The 24,756-nt window shown below is 37.6% G+C and overlaps 1 protein-coding gene across 6 annotated transcripts in view; it reads left to right on the top strand.

Annotated features, from left to right (window-relative positions):
• The window catches only part of BCAR3 (BCAR3 adaptor protein, NSP family member), a 112,902-nt gene that overhangs the window by 64,649 nt on the left and 23,497 nt on the right, over nt 1–24,756 (top strand). For all 6 annotated transcript variants that reach the window (XM_074832522.1, XM_074832523.1, XM_074832525.1 and 3 more), the window contains one exon: nt 10,169–10,208. In XM_074832522.1, coding sequence (XP_074688623.1) covers nt 10,169–10,208 — 40 coding nt within the window. The remainder of the gene's footprint in view (nt 1–10,168; nt 10,209–24,756) is intronic.

The following is a 24,756-nucleotide window of genomic DNA, read 5'->3' as shown; positions in this document are numbered from 1 at the left end:
TTCAAATTCCATTCTTTGTCTATACTGACATTTCAGAAATAGTCATTGATAAATAGTAGGGTTGTACTGTTCAAACTGGCATGGAATCAAAATAATTTGTGCATTTCTCGAAATTACATATAATGCCCTGGATGTTTTGTTTTATCACTGTTCATGAGAGGTTCTGACCTCCCAGCTGGTCAGAATTAGATTATTTCCCCCCCCCCCCCATTTTTAAAGCTTTACTTTTAACTATCTATGTATTTAGAAGCATAGAGTTGTAACTACGGAGCTATAATTTTAGTCTTTTCTCCTGGCTTGATTTTGTGTTTTCAAGCCTTGTAAATTCCTGGCTATGCTGGAAGTCCTGAATGTGATTGTAGCTGCAACATTACTTCTGTTTTTATTGATGTGGCTAGAAACTATTCCTTTTTGTACATTGATAAGACATAACAGCTTCTTTTTACTCTACCAAAATCCCAAACATGAACTGTTCATATCCCATTTTTTTTTAACATGGTTCAGGCATGTTTGAAAAAGGAAAATTGAATCTGGTGGGTGTGGGGAGGGGTGGGGGGCAGGTTGTGGTTAGCTTGGTTCTTTCACTGAGGAAATGGACAAACCAGTACCTCTGACGTCTTCCAGTGCTTGCTGAACGCTGTTGCAAAAGATCAAAATGTGGCAAATAACCTGTGAACCAAAATGTATTTTATAGACTAGCCCTAAGTATCTACATACAAATGCTAGGAATACACTTAGTTTCTCTAGTTCTGCAAGTATGATGGGTGTGTCCAACTGTATATTTAGCTAGACTTCAGTCTCTTAGTTTGAGTACTGGTCAGCAGATTTTTTTTTTTGTCTTGTTTTTCTATGTCAGCTTTTTTCCCCATTATTTCAGATAAAGTGCTATCATCTAGCATTGGACTTTCTGTTGCTTCAGCAGAGTTATTCTAGAGTAGATTAGTTTATCTGATCATTTAGGATGTTCTGTACTCTTCAAAATTTCTGATCTTCAAGGCTCTGCATGTTTAGCTGGTTGAGACTTGCATACTTGTCTCATCTTATGTAACTGTCCAGGAAAAAAATAAAATTATGTTCAATTTTAAACTTGATTAGTACCACTGATGTCAGTAGGGTAACTTCATCAGCATAAAGTTAAGCAGGCTCACAGTCCTCTGCAGGACCTTGTCCTTGGAGGGCAGTACATTTGGAGGGTAGCAAGGTGTTAGTCTTGAGGTATAAAGCCATCAATGGCTGCCTTCTGGGTTCCTGAAATTTTTCCTTCCCTCATAGTGGTATAACCACAATATATCAAGTAGAATAAGTATTTTTCGTGTTTCCTGTGTGGAGAAAAGTAAATTATAGTGTTTGTTGGGTTTATAGAATGCAATGTAGTTCTTAAGGTATGAAAATAATTGCAAGATTAACAGGAAGAAGATCAATACCTTTGGTTCACTTTAAGTTTTAGGTTAAGATGGGGAGGAAATTTTTATACAACCACAGAATTGTTAAAGTAAAAATAGTTATGGTTTTGGTGTAATGCCTGAAACTTCCTCTTTTCCAAAAAATCTGAACCAGACTGTTTGTGAGTTTGTGGTTGTGTTTTTTAGTAGGACTAAGATAAGTAGGGTGAATTTAGAGCTACTGAACATCTCATTAACCTCTTCCATGTACACACAAATGGTTTTTCGAAAGGAAGGTTTCCTTAGATGTTGCCAAAGCTTCATGCTTTTTGTCTCAGAATTTCCCCTTCTTTCTCTTTATGTGTCCTGTTCACATCCGCACCTGCAAATCTGACCTCTGCTGTCTCAGAAGTGGAGCAGAGCTACCCACTAAAGCTGGTAGATGTTTGTGGTAGAAGGAGTGCTCTGTTATATAAGCAGAGAGTAGCTAATGTTCTTTGTTTACAGTCAGTACCAAATCCTCTTATCCTTTAACTTTTAGGGGTCATTTCTGTTTTGGCTTGTCTGCCTTTGCTTTCCAGCCCCTCTGTCCATTGTTGGAGTCAGATTCTTCTGTTGTGAAGTTCTACTCAACACTTCACCCCTTTGTTCCCATTTTGATGCTCACATCTGCTGTCTTTTCTTGCTTGACATAGACCTGCAGAACAAAAGCTTCACTTCTTGCTTTTGATGGGGATTTTGGAAACTTGGCTACAGGTGACAATTACCAAAAACCTGCCCATGTGGGATCTTGGGGGATGGAGATGAGGGGAATGGGACAAAATGTCTCAAAAAGAGAAACCATATCTCCAGTGTTGGAGATCAATTAAACCCTAGTCCTTCAGCTTCAGAGCAGAGGAACTGGAGTCCCATATGGCTTGGGCACAGTTGTAGTACTGTTTGAAATCAATTCTGGGATCAGGGCCTTATTGTTAATGAATGACTTGCCAGGTGAACTTGAGCCCCAATTCCTTAAGGCCCCAACCAAACTGAATGTATGTTATTTTTCAAAAACTTCCTGAAAACTTCTATCTTTTCAGCCTGTTTTTCCTTTGGGCAGAGGATACTGTATATAGTAGAAGGTTTCTTGAATTACTCCTTCCATCACACCTGAAGCTTCTCTTCTAGCTCTGCTGTTTCCTGGTCTCTTTTGTAAAGATTCTGGAGCACACTACTCACTTGTACCAAGTACTATATTGCTTCCTCAGCTTGCTTCCTGTCCCCATGTGACCATTTATTTTCCTTTCTGCCCCTTTTATGCTTTAAAGGTTCACTTTCCTTGAGTACTGCAGGTCATAGCAACAGTGTGTTGGTACCTGTGGCTAACAACCAACAATCCTGAAGATAAATGTGAAAGTGGCTATTGTCTTTTCAGTCCCTGAATGAAGACAGGTAGAAAGTGCATAGCAAAAAGGCAACTACAATTTTAAAATACCTTTTTTCTCACCTGCACTTAGATGCTTACTTCTAGTAAACACTTTTCTTAATCAGGGCAGCAATCATTTTAGAGGCCTTCTTTTTAAAAACACAATAAATCAGAAGAGACCATGACAATATTGTACTAGGACAACTGTCCTTATATTTTTAGATTATGATAGATCATTTCTATATCAAAAGTTTTACCAACTGTATATATGCTGCAAGGTACCTGTTAATCTGTCACCTTCTGGGTGAAACTACCATTTGTAGGTGTACTTCTTCCTTTCAGCAAGAAGTGTTTGTTAGCAAAAGCATTGCACTTTCTCCTATGCTGTGGTCTGATAGTATTTTTATGATAGGTTGTGAGATACCTGCTGGCCTCTGAAAATACTATAGAAACTACAGTCAGTTCTTCACAACTCCTTCCATACCCTTGCTATCCTTCTTAATACCTTAGAACTGCTTTGTTACATTTCACAATTTGTTCTTCTTAAAGGTAGTTTCAGGCTTTCTGTTCTGTAGCTGAAAAAAAGTGTAGAGCCAGTGGATTTTTCATGTTTATTCTGGTAATAAGATAATTTGACACTTCCACATTTAAAGAATTTCAGCTACTGCTGCAGAAACCAGTTCCCTTAGCACAGATTAAATTAAAATGAAGTATCCCTAACATTTTCTAACCAGCTCCAATAAAGGAACAGTACTTCTATGCCCAGTTTTCGCCACGGTTGCATGTTCTCAGAGTTGTGTTCTGAGCTTGCTGCAACTCACTGGTGCAAACTTGTCAAATGACAGTCTATTTTGATGATGGGATGTGGGTAGATGAGTGATCAGTTGTAATACTGGATTATAAATTTCTGATAGCAGGAGATCAGTGAAATTGAGTAGAATATCCCCAGCGTAGTTAAATGTCATGTGGGGGAATTATTCCTAATGCTCACTTGCAATATCCAGTGTAGAGAGGCATTTGATGCAATGAGCTTCTTAAATTGGGGTAAGGGAGTAGGGAGGACAGTTCTTTCTCCACCATCATCTTATTCAGTACTAAAGGAGAGGATTAACTTTCCCATGCTTCAGTCCAAATTACACATTCCTGAAAGACATATCAGCCAGATGACAACCATGTTTTGAAAAACTGTACTTAGATTTACATGAATTTCAGATGAATGATTCTACTGAGCATTTGTCAGTCTTTTGGGAATGTGCATATTCATTTTACAAGGTTAAATTATTTCTGAACACTTAAAAATTTGTGGAGATGGATTCTGAATAACTACAGCAACTAAAGCACTGGCTGTAAAGAGTTGCCAGCTGAAGGTATAGATAGCACACATGTAATGAAGTTTGTAGAAACAGTGACCATTTTGGATAAACAATAGTCTTGCTGCCCAACCACTACTTTCACACCATTGTAACAGGCTTGGAAGTAGAAGATTTAAGGAGGTCTTTGAAGAACAGAGTTTTGACTCTGGGACTCCTAAATGTTAAGGAAAATAAAGGAAAAAGAATGGAGGTGTCTAATCTGAACTTTTGAACAGGTTGTAGAGACTAGTATTGTATGTGGTGCAGAAGTAGAAATTGATTTGGAAAAGGCATAAAAAATGGGGTAGATTTTTCTGCTGTAATAGGTAAAATGGAGCAGGTTGGGGGGACACAGAATGTTGAAGTGGTAAAAGTAAATGGCTGTACCATTATCTCTGCAGGGGCATTCTGAACACTTATGAATGAGTTGAGATTTCATTTAATTTAAAGAAAAGTACATTGTCTCTTTTCTTGAGTTTTTAATTGCTAAACAGTCCCTACCCTTCTTGTATGAACTGCAGGTCATTACTTAGTTACAGCAGTTTGCACTTGTTTCCACTGGTGCTCGAATGAGTCATGGCCATGGTGTTGTGCAGCTGCAGACAGAAGGGTGGAATGGCCTTAGGAATGTAGTAGGAGTGTGTGTGTGAAGCAGAAGCTGCTGGAGGACAAAATCACTGGATCTCTTACTCTGGTTTACAGTACAAATAAGATCAGTCTGCAGTATGTATACTTAAACACAGTATGTCTCGCATGCTCAAACTTGCACCTTCATACTTAAGTAGTAGTGTATTTCTTAAATCTACATAGATGGAGAGATTTCAAAGACACAAATTTGATCCCATCTGGTCTTCATAGCAGTTCTGTCTTTGTAAGCAGCCATGCAACAACTTGGTACATTTTCAGTTTCTCAGGCTCCCTTTGAGCCTGTATTGTCTTCACTGATTTGGTGTTGGCACTATTGAGAAGATTGTTCTTCTCGGGATCACTCTTTCAATGTAGTAGAAAGGAGATGCTTTTGAAAGTGTCCCCAACAAAGGTTACTTTAAAATAAACAAACATAATTTCATACATCAAGTACTGGCAGTATGTCCTAATGTTTTTCCCACAAGTACGTTTATAAGTGTGGAGTAGCACAAAGCTGCTTCAGGGCCATTCATCAGTTTCCATCACTGTAAGAGTCTCTGTATGACAGTTGAATGATGGTGAGGATTTGGGCATCTCTGACAATACTGTTGTGTCTATGCCTAAATTTTGTTAAAGCTAATGTATAATTGTGGCTGATATGTCTGTGAGGGTGCCAAAGGCCTGAAGAAAGCAGATGCTTAATATGGCTTAGTCTGTCAAGGTCTGTGTGTTGCAGGATCCTTTACAGCAACAATGATGAGAGGAGGTAATGTACAATTGTTAGTAGAAAGATGGAGGTTTTCAACAGCTAAAGATTACAGGATATCTGCTTAAAGGTTCTTTGTTGAAGCAGTGTTATAGGGAACTATTGGACAAACTTCAGAGTCTGAAAAAAAAGACTGTTTCCAAGTTACTGAGATTCTGGGTATTCTGCACCCACTGAACTGAATAATTTGTGTCGGGGTTGAACTCTAGGATTCAACTTTTCAGTTGTAGCATTGATTATAATTACATAACAATTTTATCAAATATTTTTAAAAGAGTGATTAGTTACTCAGACTTCAATGTTTTCTTTACCAGATTTTCATGTTTCATTGCTCATTGTGTTCAAATTAATGCAGGATTTGAAGTTGGCAGTATGGCAGTATTTAGTTTGTCATACCAGAAGTACGATTCAAGTTGCTTATAGGAATTTTTTCTTCCTTTTAGCTGATGACTGCTGATGTTGACAACTTCAAAAGGCGCCTTTTTTTTTTTTTTTTTAAATTCTTCCCACACATTTGGCTGTCATTTAGAGGTGTTGGGAAGTGGAAGAATAGCATCCAATAACATCTGAATTCCATTCCCTTTTCTCATCTCAGTCAGCTTTAGCTGTATCTTGAGGGAGTCTACATAAAATGATAATCCCTGTTTTCTGAGATGTTACACTGGTTCTCACAGTGTTCAAAGGTATCAGTACTTGCTCATAGACAGTCGCTTCCAACCAGTATGACACCAAGCTCTTTATTGTTGCAATAGATTTTGTTTTAGGGGAGAAAGAGGGAAGCAAAGGAGCAGCTCCACATTTTCTGTTGTCGCCTTGTTTTTATCTTTTTGTAGGGTTGCTGGAGCTCCATGCCTGACTTTCAAGCTCTGTATATTTTCTTGGCAATATCAGTGAGAAACCCATACGTGCAAAAAAAACTCCTGATTCTAGTAAGAATCTTGTAGCTGGACTGAAATGAAATTGAGATAGTTTCCAAGGACTAGTAGGGAGAGATTAAAGGGTTGTATGTCTGCAAGATCAGCCAGCAGAGAGAAAGGTGTTGTCAGATGTCAGTAGGGATGCTCTAGAAAGAATGTGTTTCTGGCTAGGACAGCCTCAGAAAGGTGAAGGTTAAGATTGGGATGACTAACTGCTTTCTTTTAGTGATGAATTATTACTGGAGGAGTGTTTATGCTACTACAGTTTCCACACAGACCTTGTGCATGTGGAGGAGGGTCAACAGAGGTCTTGCACTACTCAGGAGAATGGCTTAACCACATTACAGGCGGGGGTTTTTTTCTTCTTTTTTTTTTTTTTTTTTTGCAACGGGGAGGGGGAGGTGGTGGTGGTGGTGAGGTGTTTCTTTGAGCCAAAAATTGCTGGAAAGGGGATTTTGTTTTGTCATGAAATGAGGTGATAGAGTCTGGCAGCAATGTGAATATCCAAAATGGATATGGGAGTGTGTTTGCATCCCTTTCTTAAATTCATTTCTGCAACCGAATGAGTATGAAAGAGCATGAAGTCAATACTGTGTGTTCTACTGCAGCCCTTACCCAACAGGTTACCTTTGTGTGTTCTGAAAACTTCTCTGTTCCAGGTGACATCTTTCTGCATTAAATGTGCTTTTTATCTGAATGGAAGTTGGGCTTATCTGATTATTAGGAAGCCAAAATCTGTAATATAACCCAATCTGTGAACCTACAGTTTACCCAGTAATGGTTGACTTATGTGCAGACTCTAATACATATGTGTGTAGGTAAACAGATGTAAATACATACAGCTGTAAAGTCAAGCTTACTATGAAGGTAAACATTACCATTACTTGAAACATAATAAAATCTGATGAAAGTTGAAGAACTTAGTAATATTCAAAAAAACCTTCAGTTGAATTGGTTTGAGAGATGGCAGAGCATGCAAGTACCTTTCATCTGATCTGGTAGTTATCTGAAAGTATTAATTTCTTTCTGCAGATCATCTAAAACAAAAAGTGAGAATGTGGGTTCACCATTTTTATTAAGACTCCTTGAGAGGGAAAATGGAAAGGAAAATAAGTGCTTTATATTTTTTTAGATTCCTGATGTTATAGATTTCCTTTGCTGGGACCATATGGCATAAAGGAGTGCATTGTCGTTGCTAACAGAGAGCTGAGATTCAGGAGTTAGTTTTGTGATCTAATTATATGCTTAGTTCCTAGTTATTTGGGCTGCTTAATCTGTTTTTTTGCATATAATGTGGCAGTATTATGGTGGAATTGAATGACAGGAAAATGTAATAGTTAATCTTTACTGTCAGTTACTGCACATCAATGGAAGTTACCATTCCTTGAAAATAACTTCAAGAAATTTGCACGAAGGTGAAGACTTAAACAACAAGGGAAGATGGAGAGAGAGGGGTAGATCTGGTAGGAGAAAGGTATCTGAGGTGAATATGGCTGCAACATAAACATCTTTATGTACAACCTGTGCTTGTGGTGAATTGCAGGCTTTCCTACATTTTGTTATGGAACCACCTACCAGATTAAATATTATAGTACTTGTGAAGAGATTTGTTACACCATCCATTTCCTAAAGCCAAAATTTTCAAAGCACTTTTGTCATGTGGATGGTGAAGGAAATGTAGGTCACTTCTTTCCCTCTCTCTTCGGGTTTTCCTGCTTTATAAAGTAAAACAGTAAATAGACTGTTTTGTCTTAAAGCTTTTCTGCTTCTTTCATTTTGCTTTGACTTGATCTGTCCTAAAGATCTTTTGTCTTGTACCTGATGGTGGGAACAGCGGAGTCTGTAGCAGGGCTAGTCTGGAGGAGTGGAGTTTGTAAATGCAGGCCATAACAAAACATGCTCACTGCCGAAGTGAGTAAACTAGTTGTTAGCCTTATTGCTCAGGTTTGTTCTTTTGAAGTGTGTTGCATATGCAGTGCTGGTAGACCCTTTGTCCTGAAAGATTTCACAGGCAAATGAAGAACTAAACTGCGAAGTTTTTCAGAAGCATTTGTTACTGGCAGAATTTCCCGCAGATCATTTGAATGTGAGAAGAGTTCAGCCATGCTTACTGACTTTGCCAAACGGATTAAGAATGGGATTCTTTTTCCCAGTCAAATTGCAAAGTGTTGAGAAAGAAAACTAATTTCTGTTTAGAAACTTTTTTCTTTTTCCTCTGTGCTTCACCCATTTTCTCTGGTATGCTTGTTCGTATTTTATGTGCATACAGTTACCAAGCTGCCCCTTCTTTTTATATTGGCTAGGAAGAGGTTTCAAATGATCCAAATTCTGTTTCCATTGAATTTGGCAGGATTGTTGTTGTTGTTGTTATTTTAAACCGAGCTGGGAATGGAACTTGACCCTTGATAAATATTGGGATAACGTAAAACAGTAACCCATGATGCGGCCTGAACAACTGAGCCACCATCATTTATGGGCAGGGTTAAAAAGTGGGAGTTCTCTGTTTTGTCTCTGTCTAGGTATTCTGGATTAAAAGCTGTTAGGCAACCAGACTAAAAACTGAGTATAAAATAATACTTTAGTTTCAGCTGATATACAGTTGCATTCAAACCAACACAGGGAATTTAGAAACTGTATTCTAGGTTGGTTGATTCCAGTGTAACCTAATTTCTACAATCTGAAACTGCTTGTTAGGTTTCCAGTGTTACATAATTGTAACAATGTCCACCAAACAGGATTGTTTCTAAATTTATGGGGCATATGTTGTCTGTGTGGCAAACTTGATTGCAATAGCAAGCTCATGATCTCTCTGTAAGTTTGCAAGGTTTTCATTTTGCCTGTTACATGTTTGTATTTAAGGCAGCACAGTGTATGTCATCCCAGGTTCTGTAGAAAGCATCCAATCATGTACTGCAGACTGCTATTTCTGAGACAGAACCAAATATACAGAAACCTTTGAAAACATATTTCTATTTATAGAAAGAGTTGTAACTGATAACAGGGCTCTTCACTTAGGCTTCTCTGCCCTTTGTCATCTGTATGTATAGAAAACCTGAAAAGAGATCTTTTCTTTTTAAAACAGGGCAGTGACTTGATTATCAGGCTTTCAAATAATTGTAATGTTGAAATTATGATAATTTTGAGAACTTTTTAAAAGAGTGCAAGAACGATGTTTATTTTTCCAAATATAAAACATTCTACTATTGCAAATCTATGGATTCTTTGCTTTGTTTATATAGAAAGTGAATGTTTTACTTTCTGTTTGCTTGTGTTAGCAATGCACTCTAAATGCTGTCAGTAGCAGTAACTTAAATGGGAAAACATACAAGGAATGAAATGAATTTAGAAGCCATTGGGAGAGCTCTCTTAAATTTATTTAAAATGTTTTGGGTAGTATTTTTGACCATCTGTTGAAATTTTGAGATTGATTTTGGTTGCTTAAAAGTGTATAGTTAACTTTATTTCCCAAATTAATTACTGGTGGCTCCACTACATGACCTTCTAGAAGAAATCAATGATTTATGTATTTGTTAAAAGTTAGATAGCATAGGCCATCTAGCTATGACACAGTTTTTAATGAGGATTTTAGCATGACGCAGTAGCCTATTGCTCATATGAATGCATCTCTTCAGCATGAGATTATATTTGGACTCACTATTTTTTTTGTTTGTTTGTTTTTGTGTCTTTTCTTTCTCCCTCCTTGCCCCATTTTCTTACAGAGATCAGAATATTCTGGATCCTACTTTGGAATATGTTAAGGTAAGATACCATTTCTTACCCTTTTATTTGGTATATAATGAGTGCTGCCAGAGCATTTCCAGTCATTTGTAGTTAAATAGTGCTTCTGTCTGTCTTTTGCTGCAGAAAAAACAATTATATATGTCAGACTGTTTTCTGCATGCTTCAGTGAAATACTTGTGGGCATTGTGCTTTGGGGGTAGGTTGCATTTTTATATTGGGGCCTCTTTTCAGTTACTTGGTGACTACCTATGATCTTGCCTTTGTTAGCAGATTAAAAGAATCTGTATTTCTGGGGAAGAAAACACATCTGAAAAGATCATAAAAATGTCAGATTTAGGTTTATAGTTTTAGCAATGTACTTATTAACATTACAGTTAAAAGTTCACTTCTGGGCCAAAAAGTAACTGGAATGCTGGAAAATTGTAAGTTCTGTTTTCCTTTTGAACAAGATCAGAGTGCTGAAAAAAAAAATTTGTTAGAGTAAATAAAAAATACTCTGGAGCATTCATAAATGTTATTCAAAAATCAGTCTGGGATTGACAATATAGAAACTTTGGAAGAAGCCTTAGGGATGTGTTTCTGTACTGGGAGTCTCTTGTAGTGCTGTAATTTTCACTGAGTTAGTACCTTTCAACATGTTTCATTTAAGTGAGTATTATTTCTCAGAACCTTGAAAGAATCTGACCTCTATCATGTCTCTCAATGATGGGCTGACTTAATTGTTGGGCTTTGTTCCCTGGCTTTTAGAAGACCATAATCTTCTGAAAAGTGACTGATAAACACAAGTTATCGGTGAAAGTAGGATATTTCTGTAGCTATTCATGTGGACAGCCTGAATTTCTCAGACACCTGAATTTCTACTTCGGGTTAGAGTTTGGGTGAGGAAGACTGAGGAGAGCCAGTCAACAGGGTTCTGCTGCTAGAATTCCCTCTGTGAGTTTTCATAGTTGAGGGGAGCAGAGAGGTGTCTGGATCAGGGTTCAGGTTGATTGAAGAAGTAAACTAGAAGAATGTAATGCAGTGTTGAGAAGGGACTGTCAAAGGAAAGTGCCAAGAATTAATTTGCCTGAAAGTGTGGAGGGATCTTCTGCTGGACTTTCTGCCTAGGATTGGGATGGAGGTAGGAAATAGGGTTTGGAAGAAGAGAAGGGGAAGAGCAGAACACAAAGGTCCATGGAAAAGGGGCTGCCAAAGGACTCTGAGGACTGCTGCTGGAGTTCTGCTCTAAACAGCTCAGTGTTGCCAGGTCCCTGGCCTCAATCCCAGCCTAAAGTTGGGATGTGCAAAAGTAGCAGAGTCAGAGAAGGCCAAGAGCCTTCTGAAGAGTACTGTAGAAGAGGGGATGCCAAAGGCAACAAAGTGGAGGACATGTTAATTGCTCTATTTAATTTACTGCGTATCTTGCACTATGCTGTACAGAGTACATTGTTACATTTTTAATCATATGGCCAAGTAGGAGACAGAAGTTTCATGTGCCAATTCATCAATATGTGTGTCTTGTCTTGTTGCAGCAAGTTCTATATTATAAATGTGGTTTCTGATCTTTTCAACTTTTCTAGTAGAAGCTTGTCTTGGACTCTTGTCAATAGCAGTGGTGCTAAGCTTAGTTATTAAAACTTTGATGTTGAGGAGGAAAGCCTGGGGAAATGAGACTTACAAGGAAGAATATAAGGGTTACCATCCCCTTCTTTTCTCCTTCCCCTTTCAGTTTTTCCTGTGTGTATCCTTACTTTTAGTGAACTGTGTGTTTGGTCCGCAGTTCAATGGTGGTATAACAGGAATTCAAGACAAGGAATCTTAAACTACAACTTTGAAAAATACACAGAAATTGCTTTCTAATAAATATAACCCCCCAAAACATTTTGGCTGTAAAAGTCCAGATTACTAACAAAACTGATTCCAGAAATGTTTTCTTACACAAAAGATGATCATTAATGCCAAATAATGGAGGACTCTCATCAATAATTTGTTATCAGTTAACTATGACTGTAAAAGATGCACCTACATTCATAACAACAGGATCTTGGAACCCCCTTTGGCTTAAATTTTGGGAAGTATATGTTCATTGTCTTTCATATTTACCTTATGGTAACTATTATATTTATGTTTATAAATTTTCCCGCTCCTTGATTAAATTGTGATGGCAGTGTTAAGTCAGGTATAAACTGCAGAACACTAACCTACTCAAGTTACAACCCTGAAAGAATAAATTTCTGTAGCATCTCACTGTGCTTGTACCAAGATCACCATTTACACAGTCTATTTGACACATAATGTGTGCATATTTAGTTTGAGCGAGCATGGTGCCAGTTGGGTAGCCTTTGAGAGATGTTGCTTAAGTGGTGAAAAAAATACCTTTAAATGAAGAAATAGTAAGAGAAGAGGGAGAAAACAACAAGACCACTTTGGGGAATCCTATTTTGCTGATTCAGGATGCCAAAGTTCTGAGAAACAGATTCATATTTCTGATGCACAGGAAAATATAGTTAGTATCATCTCTAGGCAGAGAAGTATTGATTGACCGACTGAAAACACATATAAACTTGAGTATTAAGCATGTATGATGTATCAAGCATACATCAAAACTAAAACCTGAACAAGCTAATTGTACACAAAGCCTTGATACTGATTCTTGTTTCTCTCATCTTGCTGCTCTGACTGTAAAGAGACTTTGGATTAATTTGCCTTGTAAAAAATTGCATTATCTTGAAAGTAGCGTATGACACAAGTTTAATTTGTATTAGGGTAGTCTGGCTGCTGGTGATTCTACCCAAATTACAGTCCCAAGCAAAATGTACTATGTCAGGGCCCTGAGGGCACTTAAGTGTCCTGACCAGCCTCACTTAGGACCTCCACCCACACCCACTGAGCAAGGGCTCTGCTTAAGCCCAGACTGGGGTGTTCAGGCCTTGCCTGAGCTGTGTCTTAGGTGCGCCTGCCTGAAGTGCTGTGTGTGAAGCCCTGGATGGACCTTGGACCTGGCCTGTTATCGTGTCTTGCCTGAGGCTTACTGGACTGTGATAGTACCTGTTGATGTCGTTACCCTGCTCAGCTCGCTTGCATCTTGGTGCTGTGGGACTGCATCTTGTTGGTGAGTGCATTGCCCACCGTGTGCTCCCAGATCACCTTCCCTTAGGGAGCAGACCCACTCTTGCTGCTCCCTGACATGCTAATTGTAGCCAGCTGTTTTGAAAGATCCAGTATGATCAAATGTAGATCCAATATGATCAAATATGTGCCATCCTCATAAGTGATCCACTTTATCAGGCTGTTGAGGCATACCTAGTGTCCTTTGACTCCAAGACAAGCAGCTAGTTTTAAACTAGCTAGATTGATAAAGTAATTTTAAAAATGGAAGCTGGGCACAGAGCTGATCCTGCAGCTTCACAGTTTCAAATTAGCACTGTTTCTGCTGTGATGCAAGCATGCTACTTGAGTTTCTTGTGAGTCCCATAAGAAAGATAATTAATACTTGTTCAGAATATGCTCCTTCTGGGGAGTGATCAACATCTCTTCAGAACTGGACTCTACCGTAAACAGAATGCAGAGAATTCATTCAGGTTTGAGGAAAAGTAACATGGTTATTTTTTTTGATTGTGTGCTCTGTTTCACAGTGAAAAGAATATCACAGTTTTTATTGTGGCAGTAGTGGCTCCAAGGAGGTGTTGCTGTGTAGGCCAGAGAGACTGATGGTAAACTTAGAAACTGAGTGTATCAATTTGCTTTTTATACAAAACTTTCCTTGCTAGAATCTGGTGACTAATATAAATAATTCCTTGTATTTAGAAATACTCTGGACAGAGAAAAGGCAAAATAAATTGTTTTTTCTTCTGTTTTATTCTGTTCAAGATAAAAGAAAGCACTGATTATAAAATTAATCCTCTGAAGGCATTTTTTTTAGAGAATGCTCTCTATAGATGCACTATGGTTTCTAATACTTGAATCAAAATTACAGCTTACAAATGACAGTTTCCTGCATCTTGAATATTGATGTATTAGCTCATTCAGTATATAAAGAGAGCTAATTATACAAAAGCAAGTTCTGAGGGGAAAAAACCCAACTACTGATTTGCTGGAGTCTGAGTACTGAAGTGTCCATACGGCTTCAACCCTTCCTTTGTCTTCACAGTGTTGCTGAAACCATGGTCACAGTTAAATGGCTCTTTCAAAAACCCCTTTTATGGTAGAAGTGAAAACAGGCCAGACTGCTTTGAGTCAGGCTGCTAACCAAGTCATGAAAGAGATTTACGGACACAATAGCACGTTGTACATTCTCTGAGATTTTTACAAGTCTTATGAGCCAAATAATAGATCCATTGGTAGTCTCAGCAGGTTCTTCCCACACCCTGAGTCTGCACATCCACAGAACAGACTCCTGCAGGGGAGAATGGATCAAGTGCTGGCAGATTTGAGTGTGTCAGAGAACTTCTTGTGAGTTGTTTTAATCAAATTCATGTGAACTAAAGACAGCTTTCTGTCCCATTCCTATTCACTATAAATACTTTAGGATCTTGTAATAGAAGTCTGTGCTGTAATCATTAAGGCTGTATCAGGGTGGAAAGAAAGAAAAACAGATTTCTCTCCTCCTTTCATGGAAACCATTCAAGAATTTCCTGTGGAAATAGTGCTAATAATTACAGAAATACTTATCAGCAGTGAGTTGATGAGTATTATTATGGCCTGAGGTTTTGGAGTTGTATTTTAATCCATTAGTGGAAAAATTACAAAATTTATGACTGATTGTCTGCTCAGCATTGGTCATGAGGGAAGTTTATATTTAGATTTAGACTTGAAAAACCTGACACTGGTCTAAGGAAATTACAGCTGCAGAAAAACATGATTCCCTTGTAAAGTTCTACTGAAGGATTCTTGTTTGTCTCAGCCCCGTAGTGTTCATTTTTTCCCCATTTTTACTACTTCTTGATTTTGTTAGAAAGCAAACTGTCATAGAAATTATTGTCATTTATGGCGACTTTTGTGAGTGGAACTGAAAATGAAATTTTGATGACAATTCTATGTGTTTTGGTCATTATCTGTAGCTTTGCAAGACAGGATGATATTTTATGGGTTTAATTCAACTTCAGGGAACTTTGATCAGGTGATGAGGTTTATTGATGCACAGTTTGTATAGTTAATTGCACAGATTCATAATATTGTGGATGCCAATCAAATATATGTGTGGGTGATTGACTCTCATCATTCTCAGCTGTGCCAAGAAGATAATATGGTAAGAATACTATCAAAAGCGAAGTTTGTATCTCTGTGTGTATGTGTGTTTGGGAAACCTTAGAAAAAAATGTGTGTCAGCATGACAAGTAGTCACAGACAGTCTGGGAAAGAGTTCTTCCTGATGACATTGAAATCTCATTGCAAGGAGCCTTTTTTAGAATAGAAATATATTAGAGAAATCCCCACCCCACTGGAAAAGTTGCCAACTACAGTGTGTACCTGTTCATGAGCTGCTGTATATCACTCTCCTGTGGAGACTTGTCTGTTCCGATGCAAGTTGTGACTTGTGAGCAGAAAGTTTGTTGGGTTTCTGCATTGTCTGACAGTGTTATCTGTTAAGCATCTGAGCTTGGAGGAATACCTGACGCTAAGACACCAAATGATCTGGAGGTTCTTTTTAAATCTGTAGCTATTTTCCTCCTTTTTGCAATTGCAGCAAGGGCAACAGCATCACAGAAAGTGGATTTATCAGATGGAATGTATTTTGTTGAGGAGAAAATGAGTATGCCTTTGGCTTTACACATCTCTATCATTATGGATTTGTCATCCAACTCAATTGGTGTCAGTGATGTTTCAGAGATACTTACCTTTTTTTCCATGTCGACTTAGTAGGAGCTGAAGCTTCACAAACATCACTCCACAGAAGTTTCCTTTTGTATACAAGCTGTATAATTCAGAAAGATAAGATCCTGTTAGAGCTAATCTAATGTTAAATACATGTATTTATCTGTCTCGCAATGAAAAGCTTCACGTTTGAAGGCTTGGTGGATAGTTGCTAGTTGCACACTGCCCTCTGCTGGAAAACAAACAGTGCAAGGGTATTTTTTTTTTAATCGAGTAATGGCTCTTAAAATCACATTTTTCATAATAATTTCATTGTAACTTTCATAGTAAGAAAAAGTCTCTAGCCTGACTGTTGGAATTTGGTTGCTTTTTTCTCCAGAGGCACAGAATGAGGGAGAAAGATTCCCCCCACCACCACCACCATTAGGTTATAGAAGTAGGTCCTGGAGGGAACTTGAGAAATTTCTTTGTTGGGGTGTCACTGAGAGATTGTTAGAATAAATGTTCTGATTTGTTCAAAACCTCCTGCAAAAGAGATTCCATAGCCTCCCAAGATAATCTGTTCCACTTCCCAAACTGGATTAGTCTAATGGTCTTTTCATTACTGTGGAAAAGTTCTTCCTAAAATGTGACCTAAATCATCTTTTTTGCACTTACAGGTAATTTTTTGGTTTTTTTTTTCCCATATGTCTTCTTTTTGTTACCTTGATTTAATTTTCTAGTGGGATAAGGTTTGGCTGTTAGAATAAGTGGGACAAATCATCTTGTCTTGTACTTTTAATCCTGTTCTGGTAGTAGTCAGGTTTCAGGTAGTAGAATTTTTTCCTCAGCCTTATACCAGGCTTGTTTCTTACAACATGAGCCCTTTATCTACTTAGAAGGGGCAACTATTTCTTTAAGTATGTATGATAGTTATTCCTAAAAGCTTTCAGCAGCCTGGGAAAATTTTAAAAAATACTTAGAGTTACATATGTGGTTGAAATTCAGCAGCTCTCAAGTAGTTAATTCCCCTAAAATAATTATGAGAATCTTGCCCTATTTATTTGGTGTTAATGAAAGCTTATTTTATTTGATAGAATGCAGTTACCCATAATTAATGATGGAATCTTATACCCAAGTTTCAGTATTTTCTCAACCTGAATTTTGTTTGACCAACAGGCTAGTCTCTGAAAAGATTGAGTCAGCAGTTCCGTAATCTTTTGGGTGCAAAGTGATGGATAAAATCTACACTGGTGTTTGCAGTAAATATGCCGGAATTATGATTCTACAGCTCTGCAAGACAATGCACTTTTCAGTCTACTGTCCTGGTTCATGTTTTCCTAGTAGAGAGATCCCCAAGTTATCCTGTTACTGTTTGGGGCTTTTTGTTCATTCCCAGCCCCCAATTCCTGAATGATCTGATTAGGACTATGATTTGGGGGGTGGGGTGGGTTGTTTTGGGGGTTTTTTGTTTAGCATACTGTGAGGAAGGAGGATTCTTTGTGAATGATAATCCTCATATGAATTCAGTCAAGTGGATAGTGGCTTTCTAATTATTCTGGCCTGTATTGTGAAGTCTTTCAGCAGTGGCTCTTATGTTTCCTTATCCTGATGCTGAAATGGAGTTTAGAGTATTTTGCTTATTGAGCACCTTTTGTAATGCTGAGTATGCTTTGGTAAATCTAAAATGTTGATAATTCTTAGAGCAGCATGTATTCTCTCTATTTGACTGCTAGGGATTAATCTTACATCCGTCCTATCATGAATTTGACCCTGTTAATGTCTGTATTCTACTTCTTGTATTATTCCTCATTAACTCTTAAATTATGTCTGATCTGGAGTCATCAAAAGCCATTGACAGCACTGAGCTTTGAGTTGAAAACTGTCTATAAAATTACTTTGCACTAATTTCCTTGGCACCAGTAGTAATACTAGTGGCAGTAGATACTTAGTTGAACTTTTCAGTATCTTTGTTAGATGATCAGTAACTACAAGTTACTATCAAGTCTTACTCACAGATGAGAAACATAAGCTGGAAAGGCCTGAATCTGAAACACAGGATAGAAGTTTTGAGGTACAAAGAAATATTCTTATTTTGTCTCTAGCGATCTTCTGGAACTTGGATTTAAATGAATTACCCTTTTTCTCCAAAATAGTAATGCCTGTGGTACTTAAATGCTGACAGTTATACATTGCTATTGATAGTATCCTCAAGTCAAAATGACAGTGTCAGTGAAAGGAAATACCAGTAAATGGTGACATGCATTTACTTTTCAAAGAAAGGAGAAAAAATGGGTGATTTTTACTTTTAAGACGTTGTCTGGTTCACCTTGATTTGTGATCCCTTTTTGTTGCAAACAGAGTTATTGTATCTTCTATCAGATGCTGCGCTTGTTGAAGTGACTGATCATTTCTGAAAAACAGTGCTTTCCTGTACTGAATTAAGCCAAGGTGTAATCCTGGACCCAATCCATTGCGTTGCAGTACACACTACATTGCCTCATTTGCCAGAAAAGAACATGCCATTTCCCACAAAAGTGGTACCTATGGGGAAGAAAGGAAGGTACTAAATTTTGCCATGCCTAATTTTTTCTACCTCATCTGTAGTGAACATTTTATCTATCTTGGTAAGAGCAACCCCATGCATAATGAAAAGGATCTGAAGTTCTGAGTGAAGACTAAGCAATAAAGTACATAAAACTTAATCTACTTGTAAAGTGAGTCTGGTTTTCTTTCCATTTTTAATTTCTGTACAAACACTTATGGCAATTGACACGAAGAGAAGAAAAAGATATCCTTCTGTCTGTGTGATGGCATCAGCTGGAATTCTTACAGTTTACAGTAGGCTTTTATATACATATATGAATAGGGGTATGTGTGTATATATATATATAAAAGGTATGAGTGCCACACAGAATGTTACTACTTCTCATGTGAGATATTTAAACTGTTAATAACAGCAGAGATCTAACTACAGTTTACCATCTTTTGTGCTGATCTTCTCTTAAGTGTTGCTGAACTGTGTCTCTTGTGTGGAATACTTATTTTTCTATTCATTTTGGGCTTTCAATATTGTTCCACAGGAACTATGCCCAAAAAATGATAGTTACTAATGTTGTTAGATCCTTTTCATAGTTTTGAAGATGGACTAATACCAAAAGTTAATGGGGACATGAAAATATTTATATTTAACTCCTTCATAGCAATGCCTTACTGAAGTTGATTTTTAAATGTATATAAGCATATGCACCACAAGAGGGAGTGAGTATATAGTGTGTGGAAGACAGATTATTAATAAGCATTTCAGGTACTCTTACTGGTGATAAAGCCTAGAGAGGTAAAGCTCCTAATATCTTGGAGCTGTGCTTCCAGATAATAATTAGAGTAAGACTGGTATATTGTGCGTGTCTGTACATCTTACCTCTTTCTGGAGGCATACTGTTTGGATACAGTTTGGCCTGTGAAGAGGTCAGGAGAAGGAGCATTAGTACGTTTTGGTTGGTATGACATCTATTAATGTGTGCTGTCAAAGAGCAGCTATGTCTGAGATTTTTGTATGTTAGATATGATTAGGAACTAAGCACCTACACAAATGAGGGAGTATAATGTTATGTTGGCTATCTAGAATACCCAGAGGTCACATGCCCTCAAATCCTTCTGTTAGTAAAATGTTGAAAATATGTATATGTGTATGATGATGTAATGTGTATGAGCTGAGGTGAGCTTGCTGCTTTTGCTTCATCGAAGTGTATTGTGCAAAAATGTGGGATGCCGACAGGCCTCTTCAAACTCATACATGCTAGTAAAGACTTTTGGAAAACTGAATTCTCACAGAGCTGAGGTGGCTTGTGAGTTTTATTTTCAAGTGCCACACATCCAAAAATCTGTAGAAAAGGGAAGTATTTTAAGGGCATTCAGGAGTTTTAGATAAACAGCTGATTTTGAAATGCCTCTACTTACCCTGGTGAAGTACAGAATTTTTTCATCTTTGAATTATATTTGGAATTGGTGTAAATCTCAGACAAACACACAATTTACTTTGACAGGAATGAGGAGGCTTTCAAAAACAGAAATCTGAAGTTAGCGATTTTGTTAATGGCTTCTTTTTATATACGACAGAGCTCTTGCACACCGTTCAGCAAAGCTGAAGTTAGACTAATGACAGCTAAGCCAGGAGGAAAGAGAAGAAGTATGAGCCGTAAGTTGTGAACTAATTCTGAACAAAAGGAAATTCATGCCTTTTCATATTTTCTTCGAATATTTTTTTTCGAATCCAAGAAATAAATTGAAGGAAAGACAGATGAGACATTACAAAATTGCTTCATGTTCATACATGGATTGGCAGACAGTAGGTGGAGCTCAAGAATATGTATACCAGTTTTTGGTAGGATCAATAAAACTTGCAGGTGGCTTCTTAATAGGAAAATAGCTAGTAGGAAAACCAAGCCTATTGCCAGATGACTTTAAAGTTTCTATGTTTTAGTTATAAAAGTTGAGATTTTTCAAAGGTATTTGGATGTCTTAAAGTGCAAATTAAGACCTTGTAGGAAGCTCATAAACAGGTTGGGCACTTATTTCTTGTAGCTGCCAATCTGGGTTTTTATATGAGTCAGATTTTCAAAGAGATTTATTCAAGCAGCATTGAAAACTAAGTGGATGCAAATTCTGTTTTCTCACTATTCCTGTGCAACTGCAGCGTATTTCTGACTTTGCTTCACAGAAGTGCGATAGAGAGGAGAAAGAAATTATGCTGACCTCTCCCATACCACGCCCATGCAGTGCAAACAAGTGTAATGACAGTTGCAGCTGTTTCTATTGATTTATGATCAGAAGCTGCACCAACAACAGCCTGCAGGAAGTGAGGTTATAGAAGAGAACATGAAACAGTTCTATTAAGAATTGACACAGGAGAATGGTAGGAGATGAGCCGGGTTGTGGGACTTTATGCACCTGTAGACAGTTGAGTTAGGAACAGATAAAAGTGAGTAACTCCTTCTGACAGTGTTGTCATCCCCTTTCTTGCACTTATTCTGCACTTTATAAAAGCGTTCAGCTGTAAACAGTTGGGCTTTACTTGTGTTTGGAGGCATCCCCCAGACAACTTTATTAGAGGCGATGGGGCATGTCTGAAGGACTAACACTAAATGGTAGTGGGCATTGTGAAGATGTTGTTTGTGTGGGCAAATTATTTATTAGTAGTTGTCCCCTATTTCCTGACTTTTTCTTACATTAAAAAGACCAAATAACTAGTTAAAGAGAAGTCTTCTGTATTAAACTAATGTTTCCATCTGAAGATTTAAATGCTTTGATTTTCTTTGGTTTTTTTCTTTTAAATTTTATTCATATTGTACTTCATTACAACCTTACAGGTGCCATTTTATAGCCACAGGCGCTCACAACTATAGCTAGATTGTGCATGTGCACTGTGTAATTGGGACATATCCGTATTCCATATGACATCATTAGTCCAGTGACAGTGAGCAGTGTGCTCTGGATTGGCTGCGTGCTGTGTCAAATCAGATTTATGTAGTTGACCCTTGTACAGTACACCATGCTGCCTTTCATTTATAGCTGCCTTTCTGCCTGGATTGTTTACTTTCAATTAGTGGAGAGAAATCTAAAGCATTACATGTATTTCACTGAATTTTGTTAGGCCGATTTAAATGCTTAAATGATTTGTTGATGTAGTGTGAAGTGACAGTGGCAAGCCACCAATTCCCTCCTCTAATTTAGCCTTAAATTATTTCTCTGTAATATAAAATTACAAATCATAATTCTGTGTGTGAATTATAAGCACTTCCATGAACATGAGTGGTATTTGGTTCATAATACCTTCTTGTAGATCTGCAGACTGGTTTGATAACTTTAGACTGCTTGTGAGGTTCTGAGTGTTTATATTTCTATGTTTGGTTGCTTTACTTGAGCCACTTACAACTTTGAAGCCAAAGAATTATTTTTTTTTTTGTGATGAGAGAAAAATAAACCAACCCCCTCTAGAGAAATTATCCCTATATTCTATCTTGTTTAACCTGTACAATTGAAGCAGCCTAAGAGGATTCCCCCAGAGCAGGTTCACACTGTCCAGCATGAAGTCTTCAAACTCCAGCATATGCAATGTGCTGTGCGTGGGGCTGGACACCGTTTAGGTGTGTCAGGGGAACAGTCCCAATATGCAGTGCTGGGTAAGTGTAATTTAAAACAGACCATGAAAATACCCTAAATAATTCTAGAGGCTTTGTAATGACACAGATGGGGTTGGAAGAGACACCTTAATTTCTCTTCCTGATGGACTATTAGGAACTCAACACAGAATATATGATCAAGTGTCCTTAAGACTCATGTGGCCTTGAATTCTCTGAATTTAGAAATCCTTTCTTAATAAACTTAGCTATCAAAACCACTCTAGCCAGCCATCCTTAGAAACAGATGAAGGGATTATCAGATATTTTAAGATTCTAGGCAAGAATCTTTGAAAACAAAGAAATAAAGCCGATGGTTGATCTGTTGATGTAGAGAGCACCAGAAATACATCAACAGATTGATTTAGCAGAAAGATTGTATTTGATGTTTTTAAGGTGCAAGAAACAGATGCTTTATTTTTTATGAGCAAAATATCAGCAAAAAGTCACAGGACAGGAGAGTGAAAATGTGGCTAAACCATCATTTGTTTCCCTGAGTCAATACTTACAAGTATAAATCTTCCCTACATGTGAAGTGTAATTTGGGTCAGCCTGAAGGCTGTTCTCAATCGTGCTGGCTGAAGACAACTCCGTGATAGCCAGCAGTTCAGGAACTATCATATAATCACCCAGAGGTTTCTCATGTACGCTTTGAGATACCTTCCAGTTGTCTTAATTTTCATACTGCTTTATCAGTGTCATGCAAAGGTTCTGGTTCTGACTCTTAAAAATGTGTCATCCATTCATTGAACTATATATGCAGAAGTCATGTTAACCTTTAATAAAAAACAAAATCCCATTAGATTCACTATCTAAATAAAGCATCCTCTTTCCTGCCAGTTATACTGTTGATAAAAAGTGTCAGCAGCTGCTGTATGAAATTGTACAACATTATTTTTTAAGGTTCATTATTTCTGGCGTTCACACAGCATACATAATTTTTGATTCTTTACTTACTCCATTACAGGCAGGAAATAAGGAACTGGCAATTACCACTTTTAATTTATGCCCTGCTGTTCATGTTGAGCTGTGGATGTAACACTTAAACTTTTTTCACTGCTGCTTAGTAACAAGCCTTTCAAATGAAAAATAGACACGCCTACATTGAATACGTACTAGGCCAAATTTACTTTTCTGATTAAGCTGTGCAATCCAATTGAAGGGGGGAGATTGTGCCTACAATCCAGGGAATCTGTTGAAAATACACCCATTATGTCCCTTTGGTCTCAGTACGGAAAAGACTAGAGGGGGAATCTATGTCCTCTTGAAAAGGTTTGGGAAGATGATGCAGCAACTTCATTCTTTGCCTCCATTCTGGGAAGGTAAAAACACATTCTTTGTGTTTTTACCCCTTGTTTGGGGGAAGGAACCATATTGAGAATTGTATCATTCAAACTAGACTGATAGAACTCTACCGTAAGTATCCCTGGGTAAACAAGTCATACAAGAAGCTGCAAAACTAATATGTCTTTCTGTAAGGCATGAATGTACGTTTAAAGTTGTCAAGGCCTGGGGAAATATGTTAGCTATTGAACCACAACAATAGTTGGATTTGCAATCTAGAACTTGTCGAAGTAGGAAAACATGAGTCCAAAAAGGATACTGCATCCTCTTTATTGTCACAAGTACCTTATTGTGCTACTATGGGGATGTGGGTGTTGTGTTTTTCTTCTTTATAAAGTGCTTCATGTTGAACTCTATTAGAACTGCCACTCCAAATTGAGGGTTTTTATTCCTGGTGATGACTGAGAACCTTTGTCTAAATTCCAGTGTAGGTTTACTTATTGTTAGATCATCATTTTTTTACCCCATAAAGAACTGCTCTCCTTTTTGGAACTTACTTTTAATTCTTTTCAGAGCAAAAGTGGCCCACCTTACTTTGCATTGCTAAACCAGTTGGTTTCTGCTGCCAAAATAGATCAGTCGTCCTAATAGCCCTTCTTGTCACCTGCTGTAGTTTCAAGATACTTGTCTTGATAGTTTTTGCTCATGATATTTCAAATTAAACCTTGGTGTATTGTGCAGTGATACTAATACTTTCTTGTCACCATTATAAAGCAGAAATGCCTCGACTGATGCATTCTTGAATTTGATTTCCCTTTTTGTAATGTTTTTCCCCCCTCTCTTCTGTAAATGGGATTAGGGTGTTGTTATAAGAATTTCTTGATGAAGATTCTTCAAAAATACAGTCCTTGATGCAGATGTCCTCCCAGAGTACCAAAAATCTTGGGACAAGAAGTCACAGTTGAGGCTTTTGTGTTTGGAGTTCTGCAGGCTATCTTTTCATCTTCTCTTCTCTGGCATCCCGCTAAAGTAATCCTATGGATTTCCTCAAAGTGGAAGAAGAACTTAAAGTAAATTAAAATATGCTACAGCATAGAGTGGAGAGAAAAGGGGGGTATATTCACATTCTTAGTATTTTATCTATTCCTTCATTGTCTGAGTTTGTCATAAGCTACTTGGAGAGGCATTTCCTCTCCACAGCTATAGCAGGACTCCATTTTCAAAGTCATTAGTTTTAGCTTCTTTTCTGAGCCAATTTTCATCCTTTTTCTTGCCAGGGTAATCACTTTTCAGTCCATTTAATGCTCTCTTCTTTTATTCCTACAGAATTT

Source organism: Strix aluco, chromosome 8 (assembly GCF_031877795.1).
Source record: "Strix aluco isolate bStrAlu1 chromosome 8, bStrAlu1.hap1, whole genome shotgun sequence".
NCBI classification, from domain to species: Eukaryota; Metazoa; Chordata; class Aves; order Strigiformes; family Strigidae; genus Strix; species Strix aluco.
This window is presented reverse-complemented; position numbering and strand designations above follow the sequence as displayed.